The 12,311-nt window shown below is 39.6% G+C and overlaps 1 protein-coding gene across 1 annotated transcript in view; it reads left to right on the top strand.

Annotated features, from left to right (window-relative positions):
- The window catches only part of ALG6 (ALG6 alpha-1,3-glucosyltransferase), a 65,518-nt gene that overhangs the window by 48,368 nt on the left and 4,839 nt on the right, over positions 1-12,311 (top strand). Inside the window, exons 13-14 of the mRNA XM_077954823.1 lie at positions 8,649-8,717; positions 8,844-9,042. Of these exons, the coding sequence (XP_077810949.1) occupies positions 8,649-8,717; positions 8,844-9,042 (268 nt within the window). The remainder of the gene's footprint in view (positions 1-8,648; positions 8,718-8,843; positions 9,043-12,311) is intronic.

Raw genomic sequence — 12,311 nt, 5'->3', positions numbered from 1 at the left:
CATAATTTTAATTTCTTCCTGTTCCTTCACTTATATTTTCTACATGCTAATAAAAAATATAGCCTTCAAAGAGGTTTTCGTCAGATTGGAGCCTGTTTGTCATCTTTGCTTTTTTCATTTCATTGATTTCCACATCATATTCAGTAGTCTTCTTCTTTCTATTTACTTCCATGGGGTCTTTTATATGTTGTCTTCTTTCTCTTTTTTGCCACAAGCTTAGTTTAGACCCCACTGGTAATCTGTAATCAGACTATCTTGTTTTAGAAGCATTAAATTTTTTTCCCGGTGTTCATAGAAAGCAGTGGATGACAGCTGGGAGTATGATATCCTAATGTTAAAATAGTATTTGCATGAAACACTTTGGAATTCTGAAATCCTCCTCTAGGTCAGTCCCAACCCACTACTGCTCTACCCCTCACCCTATGTTCAGTAGGATCCTGTGGAAGATACGTGTACAGAATGACCAATGACCAATGGCAGGCAGTATTGCTTTTACTAGGTGGAGCTTCGGACTAAAACCTTAGTGCAGAGCTGGGCTGCCCTGTGTGGAAGGCTTCCTGGCTCTAAATAATACAGTCTCATATCATTGTAGACTGGGAAGACTGCTTAATGCCATCCCCTGAGGCCCAAACCTGAGTTAGAGCTTACCACTATTCTATGAGGCTAGGCTGACCCTACACAAATCACTGGTACCAGGGGATGAAACTGTGGAGAGGCATTACTTTCAAACATGTATTAATATATTTCCCCAGAATTTATGCTCATAGAAAGGCAGCTCATTCAGGGCCTGTAATATGACCAGATTAGTTCTGAGACACTGAACTTCTAGGGGTTCATTTTCTACAAATGCACCTATATTATTTACGGTGCATGGCTTTAATCTATTTTTGGTAAATGGTTTTACAGTTTGCATTAAAAGTTCCTTTTGGGCTAGGTGTGGTGGCTCAAGCCTGTAATCCCAGCACTTTGGGAGGCCGAGGCGGGTGGATCATGAGGTTAGGAGATCGAGACCATCCTGGCTAACATGGTGAAACCCCATCTCTACTAACAATACAAAAAAATTAGCCAGGCATGGTGGCGGGTGCCTGTAATCCCAGTTACTTGGGAGGCTGAGGCAGGAGAATTGCTTGAACCCAGGAGGTGGAGGTTGCAGTGAGCCGAGATCGCGCCACTGCACTGCATCCTGGGCACAGAGTGAGACTCTGTCTCGAAAAAAAAAAAAGAAATTAAATAAAAGTTCCTTTTGACCCGGTCCCAGCTAATTATACCATTAAACAAATATTTCATTCAATAAATATTTATTGAGTGCCTACTATTTTTCAGGCACTGTTTTGTGCACTTGTGATATATTCCAGACAAAAATCCCTGCCTTCTTAGCTATCATTCTTAAGGATAGACACTAATACAAAAATAATAATAATAAGAAGAAGAAATGAGTGTGTTAGAAGGTAATAAATACCATGACAGAGAAACAAAACAGAGCAAGAGTAATTGGGAGTACTGGAGGATGGGATGCAGGTAGAGGTTGCAATTTTATTTTATTATTATTATTTTTGAGATGGAGTTTTGCTCTTGTTGCCCAAGCTGGAGTGCAATGGCACGATCTCGGCTCACCACAACCTCCGCCTCCCTAGTTCAAGCAATTCTTCTGCCTCAGCAATCATTAAAAAGTCAGGAAACAACAGATGCTGGAGAGGTTGTGGAGAAATAGGAATGCTTTTACACTGTTAGTGGGAGTGTAAATTAGTTCAACCATTGTGGAAGACAGTGTGGCGATTCCTCAAGGATCTAGAACCAGAAATACTATTTGATCCAGCAATCCCATTTCTGAGTATATACCCCAAGGATTATAAATCATTTGACCCAGCAATCCCATTACCGGGTATATACCCAAAGGATTACAAATCATTCTACTATAAAGACATATGCACATTTATGTTTATTGCGGCACTATTCACACTAGCAAAGACTTGGAACCAACCCAAATGTCCATCAATGATAGACTGGATTAAAAAAATGTGGCACATATATGCCATGGAATACTATGCAGCCATAGAGAAGGATGAGTTCATGTCCTTTGCAGGGACATGGATGAAGCTGGAAACCATCATTCTCAGCAAACTAATATAGCAACAGAAAACCAAATACCACATGTTCTTACTGATAAATGGGAGTTAACAATGAGAACACAAGGACATAGGGAGGAGAACATCACACACAGTCCTGTTTTGGGGGTGGGGGGTAGGGGAAGGATAGCATTAGGTGAAATACCTAATGTAGATGACGGGTTGATGGGTGCAGCAAACGACCATGGCACACGTATACCTATGTAACAAACCTGCACGTCCTGCACATGTACCCCAGAACTTAAAATATATATATAAAAAAAGAAGGTGTTTTCAGGAAATGAGGTGGTAAGTTGCATCAGATGCTGCTTAATAGGTCAAATAAGATGAGGGCTGAGAACATATTTGCCTTAGCAATATGGAAGTCACTGGTGACTTTGGTAGGGCCAGTGTTGGTGGAGCAATGCAGGAGGAAGCCTGATTAGGTAGGGTTAAGAAAAAATGGGCCAGGCGCGGTGGCTCACACCTGTAATCCCAGCACTTTGCGAGGCCCAGGTGGACGGATCATCTGAGGTTGTGAGTTTGAGACCAGCCTGACCAACATGGAGAAACCCCATCTCTACTAAAAATACAAAATTAGCCAGGTGTGGTGATTCATGCCTGTAATCCCAGCTACTTGGGAGGCTGAGGCAGGAGTATTGCTTAAACCCAGGAGGAGGTTGCAGTGAGCTGAGATTGCACCATTGCACTCCCCGCCTGGTCAGCAAGAGCAAAACTCCATCTCAAAAAACAAAGGAAAAAAAAAATAGAAAAAATGAGAGGAGAAGAACTAAAGACAAGTAGGGATAATGCATGGGTTTTTTTTTTGTTGTTGTTGTTGTTGTTGTTTTTTTGAGGCAGGGTCTTACTCTGTCACCCATGCTAGAGTGCAGTGGCGTGATCTCAGCTCACTGCAGCCTCCGCCTTGCGGGTTCAAGCGATTCTCCTACCTCAGCGTCCCGAGTGGCTGGGACTACAGATGCACACCACCACGCCCAGCTAATTTTTGTATTTTTTGGAAGAGATAGGGTTTCACCATGTTGGCCAGGCTGGTCTCGAATTCCTGACCTCAAATGATCCCCCTGCCTTGGCCTCCCAAAGTGCTGGGATTACAGGCATGAGCCACTGTGCCTGGCTGGTAATTCATTTTTTAAAATAAATATTTAATTTTAAAAAATTGTGGTAAAGTACACATAGCATAAATTTTACATTGTGAGTTAGTACATTCACGCTGTTGTGCAAGCATCACCACTGTCTACTTCCAGAAGATCTTCATCACCGCGAAAGGAAATCCCATACCCAAAGCAGTCCCTCTCCATTTTCTCTTCCCCCCAGTCCCTCGAACCACTAATCTGCTTTCCGCAAATCTCTGTGGATTTGTCTATTCTGGATATTTCATATAAATGGAATCATATAATATGTGGTCTTTTGTGTCTAGCTTCTTAACATTTTCAAGGTTCATCCATGTTGTATCAGAACCGTATTCTTTTTTTATGCCTGAATAGTATTGCATTGTATCAATACACTACATTTTGTTCATCATTCATCAGTTGATGGACATTGGGTCGTTTCTACCTTGTGGCTGTTGTGAATAGTGCCACTGTGAATATTCATGTACAAGCTTTTGTTTGAGTCTATACTCAGGAATAGAATTGCTGAGTCACATGGCAATTCTGTATTTAACTCACTGAGGAACCACCAAAGTTTTCCACAGCAGCTGCACCATTTAGCATTCCCACTAATAATATATGAAGGCTTCAGTTTCTCCATATCCTTGAAAGCACTTGTTATTTTCCATCATTTTGATTATAGCCATGCTAGTGGATATGAGTGGTGTCTCATTGTGATTCTGATTTGCATATCCCTAATGACTAATGATATTGAGCATCTCTTTATGTGCTTGCTGGCACAATATGTCTGTCTTCTTCAGAGACAAGCCTATTTAAATCTTTTGCCCAATTTTTTTTTTTTGAGATGGAGTCTTGTTCTGTCGCCCAGGCTGGAGTGCAATGGTGCAGACTCACCTCACTGCAACTTCCACCTCCCGTGTTCAAGAGATTCTCCTGCCTTAGCCTCCCCAGTAGCTGGGACTACAGACGTGTGCCACCACACCTGGCTACTTTTTGCATTTTTAGTAGAGGTGGGGTTTCACTATGTTGGCCAGGCTGGTCTTGAACTCCTGCCCTCGTGATCCACCCACCTTGGCCTCCCAAAGTGCTGGGATTACAGGTGTGAACCACTGCATCCAGCCCCTTTGCCCAATTTTTAATTGGGTTGTCATTTTTTGAGTTTTAGGAGTTCTTTTTATATCCTGGGTACTAACCTTTATCAGACATATGATTCACAAATATTTTCTCCCATTCTTTGGGTTGTCTTTTGTACCCTCTTGATAGTGTTCTTTGATGCACGAAATTTTTAATTTTGATGAAGTCTAATTTACCTGTCTTGTCTTTTGATTGTACTTTTGGTATATATCTAAGAAACCAGTGCCAAACTCAAGGAAATAAAGATTTACCCTCATTTTCCTTCTAAGAGTTTTATGGAGTTAGCTCTTACATTTATGTCTTTGATCCATTTTGAGTTAATTTTAATTTTTTTTTTTTTTTTTTTTTTTTTGAGACAGAGCCTTGGTCTGTCACTGAGGTTAGAGTGCAGTGGTGCAATCTCGGCTCACTACAGCCTCCACCTCCTGGGTTCAAGCGATTCTCCTGCCTCAGCCTCCTGAGTAGCTGGGACTACAGTTGCCTGCCACAACACCTGGCTAATTTTTGTATTTTTAGTAGAGACAGGAGTTTCATCATGTTGGCCAGGCTGGTCTCGAACTCCTGACCTCAAGTGATCTGCCTGCCTTGGCCTCCCAAAGTGCTGGGATTACAGGCATGGGCCACCGTGCCCAGTTGAGGTTTTATATATGGTGTGAGGAAGGTAGACTGTTCTTCAGAGGAGTTTTGTTGAAAAAGGAAGCAGAAAAATAGGGCAATAATTGGTAGAGAAAATGGGGTCAAGATAGGTTTGTTTGTTTAAGAGAGGAGCAATAAAGGCAGGGGAATGATGAGCAGAGAAGGAAAGCTGATGGTACAGGATCTTGAGAGGAGGAGGAGCTGCTGGAGCACTGTCCTTCAGAAAGGGAGATGGGGTACGATCTAGAGCACAAATGGAAGAATTGGCATTGGACAGATGTGTGAAGAGTTCCTCTTTAGTAAAAGGGGTGAATAGGCTATATTGGTAGAGATGCTGGGAAGGGAGTAAATGTGATGGCGGGCATCTGTGAAAGTTCTCTTTTAACTGCTTCAATTTTCTTATTGAAGTGAGAGGGAAAGTCATTAGCCAAGAGTGGGTTGAAGCTGTTGGAAGTAGGAGGGAGAAGTGTGAAACATTTTCTAAGGAGAGACAGAGTGTAAACAGATCAGGGAAATATATAGTAATTGCAGGGCACTTGAATATCATGATCATGTATTTAAAGTGAGAGCAGTTAGTATGGGTAGCTGTTGTTCTCTAGAGCAGTTGTTCAGCACGGTTGGAGTAAGCACTGGTGGAAAGTTGGGTATTTCCAGGTTTATGGTTTTGTCTGGTGAGGATAACTCCCTTGCTTGAGGGCTTAAGAGTGAATGTATGAGAGTGATTATAATGATTGACCTTGGAATTTAAGATAGGTAAAAAGGGAAAAGGCTGTGGAAGCGATGAGGGAAAGTGAAAAGGTGGTAGGAACAATGGATCGAAGATCTTGGTGGGATCAAAAGATGGTTGGAGTTGGAATATCTAAAAGGCAGGAGTCATGGAGGAGGTGCAGTCTAAAGTATGACCCTAAGGGACAGCATTAAAGATGAGATCCCTAGAAGAGAGGCATTCTAGCAAATGAGAGGGAAGATCTATGTATATTTTAAATTACCAAGAATTAAGTCAGTATGTAGAGAGTGATAGTGAGAAAGGAGTTGAAATCTTTGGGTAAAGGAGGAAGCAGCCCTGTGGTTGGTCAGTATTTACAAGATAGGGAATAATCGGGGATAAAGTGTGATGACATGAGGTTCAAAGCTGGAGATTATTAGGATAGAGAGAGGAAGAACTGGTAGGAAAGTAGTGAGGAAAATCAAGGAGGTTACTTCCCACCTCCAGGCCACGTCACTTGAAGACTGTGGAAACAACAAAAACAGACACAGTTGAGAGGGCAGAGGGCAGTACTGTCCTCAGAGGAGACAGCCAGGCATTGTTTCAAACAAGGTGGTAAAGGGAGGGGTTCAGAGAAGAGGTTGAGGATGTAGGGAATTTCGCTGTTTGGTGATGAATTTTAAGTACTTTGTGGTTAGGAGCTGAGTTATAATCATCTTTGTATTCCTTTCAGAGCAGTGCTTATATGTAGTAAGTTTTTTTTAAGAGACAAGGTCTCACTCAGTCACCCAGGCTAGAGCACAGTGACATGGTCATAGCTCACTGCAGCCTCGGACTCCTGGGCTCAAGTGAGCCTCCCACTTCAGCCTCCCAAGTAACAAGTACCTCAGGCATGCATCACCATGCCAGGCTAATTTTTAAATTTTTTGTAGAGGTGGTATCTTGCTATGTTCTCTAGGCTGGTCCTGAACTCCTGGGCTCAAGTGACCCTCCCACCTTGGCCTCCCAAAGTGCTAGGATTACAGTTGTGAGCCACTGCGCCTGGCTATAATACATTTTTGATCAATGCTTGTGTTTGGTAAATAAATATTGAATGCATAAATGGGAAATAATTAAACCAGAAAGAGAAAACAGTATTTATTGAGCACCTTCGATGAGCTTGCTGTTAATATGCATCCATTCTCAGGCAGTGAAATGGAAAGTCCTCTAGTAATTTCTTTTTTTTTTTGAGACGGAGTCTCACTCTGTCGCCAGGCTGGAGTGCAGTGGCACAATCTCTGCTCACTGCAACCTCCAACTCCCTGGTTCAAGTGATTCTCCTGCCTCAGCCTCCTGAGTAGCTGGGATTACAGGCACGCGCCACCAAGTCCAGCTAATTTTTTTTTTTTTTTTGTATTTTTAGTAGAGACGGGGTTTCACCATGTTGGCCAGGATGATCTCGAACTCCTGACCTCGTGATCTGCCTGTCTCAGCCTCCCAAAGTGCTGGAATCACAGGTGTGAGCCACTGCACCCCGCCTAGTAATTTCTTTTAGTAGTTTTCAATCAGTTTATAATCCCAGGGTTTAAACCTCATATATTAGTTGACATAGGAAAAAGTCATCCTTCTAGGAAAGGGGGAGAATGCCCACATCTTTATAGAGCACCTTTTAAAATAAGGATGATAACAGTTATTCAACAACCACCATCATTAGGGAAGTTTATTGTATTTTAAAAAATAAACACTAGATGATCCCTGCAAAGAGTTCTTTCAACTACTGAAGAATATGGGGTACTATTATTATTATTTCCATTCCCACTTAAGAAAATAGATTCTTTGCTCAAGGTCACACAGTAAATCAATGGCAAACATAGGGGCCAGGACTCAGGACTTCAGACTAGCAATGCTCCTTCCTTGAGCATTGCCACAATTGAATCCTGAAGGTACTAGAACAGGAGTTGTGGTAAGGAGGTCACAGGGCTGAGAGCTATGACCCTAAACAACTTTTTTTTTTTTTTTTTTTTTTTTTAATGGAGATAGAGTCTTGCCCTGTTGTCTCGCTCTGTCGCCCAAGCTGGAGTGCGGTGGCATGATCTCAGCTCACTGCAATCTCCTCCTCCTGGGTTCAAGCAGTTCTCCTGCCTCAGCCTCCCAAGTAGCTGGGATTACAGGCATGCACCACCAAGCTCAGCTATTTTTTTTTTTTTTTTTGGTATTTTTAGTAGAGATGGGATTTCACCATGTTGGCCAGGCTGGTCTTGAACTCCTGACCTCAAGTGATCTACCAGCCTTGGCCTACCAAAGTGCTGGGATTACAGGCCTGAGCCACTGTGCCTGGCCCCTAAACAACTCTTTGATAAAGCCAGTGGTTCGATTTATTGGCATTGTGCTTCCTGTTCCTATACTACTTCTCTTTTCATGTAGCTCTTCCTACTAATTTCTTCCTCCTTTTAATTTTACTATTATCAATTTGTTTTCCTTTATCCTCTTGCCTCTCTTGTCATCTCCAGTGGCATGATGATCTTGTCTGCCATAACTTTAGTTTTAACTTAGTGGAGTAATATGTAACATGAAAGAACATAAAAGAGATGCTTGAAAACAATACTAGCAATTCATATTTACCAAGTACTACGAAATATATGACAAAACCTTCTCAGATTTGTTTATCTGATCCTTTTCTTAAGCTACTTGTTTGTGTGATAGAGAAAAAAAGTTCCATTAATGGCATACTGGAAGCAGCAGTTTTCCAATTATTATGAGAAGTTGACACCTCTGTGCCTGTGTCTAGGCTAATTTAGTCTGGACTGTTAACAAAATGAATCAGTAGTACATGTGAAGACCTTCCTGGCTTTTTTTAAGCTACCTCTGAAAATCAGACAGATAAAATGTGTTTATATTTTTTAAGTTAGGAGTTGAAATTATATTCTGTAATATTATTTTTTTTCTTTACCATTTTAGACCAGTCTGCTTAGTTTTAAGTGAAATTCCTTTTATGTCTACTTGGTTTTTACTTGTGTCAACATTTAGGTAAGTCATACCAATTTCCATATATTTACAGTATAATTCTTGTAAACTAATTTAAAACTTTTTAATAAAGTGGTTATGGTTTGAATTGATGATTCTCTTTTGATTTTTAAAAATTTTCCTTTACAGTCTGCTACCTCTTCTATTGAAGGATGAACTCCTAATGCCTTCTGTTGTGACAACAATGGCATTTTTTATAGCTTGTGTAACTTCCTTTTCAATATTTGAAAAGACTTCTGAAGAAGAACTGCAGTTGAAATCCTTTTCCATTTCTGTGAGGAAATATCTTCCATGTTTTACATTTCTTTCAAGAATGATACAATATTTGGTAAGTTCAATTTTTAAGAAATGGCACATTTTTTTTAGCATGCCACTATTTAAAAAAATTATTGAAGTAGTGGTTTTCTTTTATAGCTTTTTGAGATATAATTCACATAAACCCACTCATTTAAAGTATACAACTTAGTGGTTTTAAGTATATGCACAGATTTGTACAACTATCACCATCATCTAATTTTACATTGTTTTTGTCACTCCCGGAATAAATTCTGTACCCATTAGCATTCATTCCCCATTCCATTCTCACTCCTAACTCCCTTCCTTGGACAGCCAGCTTCTGCCCCTTTAGATTTGCCTACTTTGGACATTGCCTATAAATGGAATGTATTAGTCAGCTACAGCTGCCATAACAAAATACCACACTAGGTTTCTTAAACAACAGAAATTAATTTTCTTACAGTTCTAGAGACTAAAAGTTCAAGATCAAGGGTTGGTTCTACCATCAGGGTTGGTTTCTGGTGAGGCCTCTCTTCCTGGCTTGTAGAAGGTCTCTACTTTATATGTCACACATGGAGAGAGACCTTTGTTGTCTCTTCCTTTTCTTGTAAGGATATGAATACTATTGGATTAGGGCCCCATTCTTATCATCTGATTTAATCTTATTTACCTCCTGAAAGGCTGTATCTCCAAATATAGTCACATTGGGGGTTAGGGCTTCAACATATGAATTTTAATTCAGTCCATAACATGGGATAATAAAATTGTGGTCTTTTATGACTGGGTTCTTTCACTTAGCACGCGTGCGCGTGTGTGTGTGTGTGTGTATACTTTTTTTTTTTTTTTTGAGACAGTCTTTCTCTGTCACCCAGGCTGGAATGCAGTGGTGCAATCTTGTCTCACTGCAATCTCTGCCTCCCGGGTACAAGCGATTCTCCTGCCTCAGCCTCCCTAGTAGCTGGAACTATAGGCATGTGCCACCATGCCTGCCTAATTTTTGTATTTTTAGTAGAGATGGGGTTTCACTATGTTGGCTGGGCTGGTCTCGAACTTCTGACCTTATGATCTGCCTGCCTCGGCCTCCCAAAGTGCTGGGATTACAGGTGTGAGCCACTGCACCCGGCCACTTAGCATATTTTTGAGGTTCATTTATGTTATAGCATATATCAGTACTTTATTCCTTTTTATTACCAAATTATATTCCATTATGTGGATATACCACATTTTGTTTATCCATTTATCAATTAATGGACATTTAGTTGTTTCTACTTTTTTAGTGTTATGAATAGTGCTGTTGTGAACATTTGTTTACAAGGTATTGAGTGCACATATGTTTTCATTTCCCTTATGTGTATACCTGGGAGTAGAATTGCTAGATCATATGGTAATTCTATGTTTAACATCTTCAGAAACTGCCAAACTCTTTTCCAAAGTACAGCACAATTCTTCATCCTCACCAACCATGTGTGAGGGTTCTAATTTCTCCACATCTTTCACAGCATTTGTTGTCTTTTTCATTACAACCATCTTAATGGGTGTGAGGTGGTATTTCATTGGAGTTCTGACTTGCATTTCCCTAATGACTAATGATGTTGAACATCTTTTCATGTGCTTATTGGCCATTTGTGTATCTTCTTTGGAGAAATGCCTATTCAAACCCTTTGCCCATTTTAAACTGGGTTATCTTTTTATTTTTGATCTGTAAGAGTTTTTTTAAAATATATATTCTTGATATGAGTTCCTTACCAGATATTTAACTTGCAAGTATTCTCTCCCATTCTGTGTGTTGCCTTTTCACTTTCTTGATGGTATCATTTACAGCACAAAAGTTTTGATTTTGATAACATCCAGTATATCTATTTTTTTCTTTTGTTGTGCTTTTGGTGTCATATCTAAGAAACCACTGTATAACCAGTGATCACAAATACTTACCCCTGTATTTTCTTCTAAGAGTTTTATAGTTTTTATATCTATGCCTTTGAGTCACTTTGAGTTAATATTGTATATGGTGTGAGGTAGGAGTCTGACTTTATTCTGTTATTTCAGTTGCACTGAATTGTCTTAGCACTCTTGTTGAAAATCAGTTGTTCTTAAATATAAGGGTTTATTTCTGGACTCTCGGTTCTGTTCCATTGATCTATATGTCTATCCTTATGCCACTGCCATACTGTCTTGTTTACTATAGCTTTGTAGTTTTGAAATTGAAAATGCAAGTCCACTGATTTTGTTTTTTTACAAGATTGTTTTATCTATCTTACATCCCTTTATTTTCATATTGTTTTTAGAAGTTCATCAGTTTTTTTCCCAAAACCCAGCTGAGATTTTAATAGGGACTGAGTTGATTCTGCATGTCAGTTTGTGGAATATTGCTTTATTTTTTTGAGACAAGGTCTCGCTCTGTTGTCCAGGTTGGAGTGCAGTGGTGTGATCTTGGCTCACTGCAACCTCTGCCTCCCAGGCTCAAGCAATCTTCCCACCTCAGCCTGGTGCATTTATAACTCGCTGCAATTAAGGAATAGCCGTGACTATAGGCGTGTGCCACCACACCTGGCTAATTTTTTTAGAGATAGACTTTCACCGTGAATATTGCCATCTTAATATTTAGTCTTCCAATGAACAAACACAGGATGTATTTCCATTTATTTAGATATTTAATTTCTTTCAACAATGTTTTGCAGTTTTCAGTGTAAAAATTTTGGACTTCTTTTGTTAAATTTATTCTTAAGTTTAATGAATGATCCTAAAGCATAATTCTTTATGATGCTATTGTAAAGGAATTGTTTCTTAATTTCATTTTCATAATGTTCATTGCAACTATATACAAATATAATATTTTGGTATATCGAACTTGTATTCTTTGGCATAGGTTTTTAATTGATTTCCTGCAGTTTTTGATATACAAGATAATGTAATCTGCAAACCATGAGTTTTACTTCTTCCTTTCTGATGTGGATGACTTTTATCTGTTATTTCTCTTACTTGCCTAATTACCCTAGGACCTATAATACAGTGTTGAATATAGGTAACAAGAGTGGACATCTTCTCTTTTACTTGATGTTAGAGGGAAAGCATATGGTCTATCACCATTAACCATGATGTTAACTGTGGGCTTTTTAAAATAGATGTCCTTTATCTGGTTGAGGAAGTTCTCTTCAGTTCCTAGTTTACATGTTTTTATCATGAAAAAATGTTGGATTCTAATTCTTTTTCTGCATCTTTGGTCGTGTGTGTGTGTTTTTTCTTTTATTCTATTAACATGATGTATTTCATTGATTGATTTTTGTATATTAAACTAACCTTGAATTCCTAGGATAAATCCTA

This window comes from Macaca mulatta, chromosome 1 (assembly GCF_049350105.2).
Source record: "Macaca mulatta isolate MMU2019108-1 chromosome 1, T2T-MMU8v2.0, whole genome shotgun sequence".
Taxonomy (NCBI): domain Eukaryota; kingdom Metazoa; phylum Chordata; class Mammalia; order Primates; family Cercopithecidae; genus Macaca; species Macaca mulatta.
Note: the sequence above shows the minus strand (reverse complement) of the source record. Positions and strands in the feature narration are given on the sequence as shown.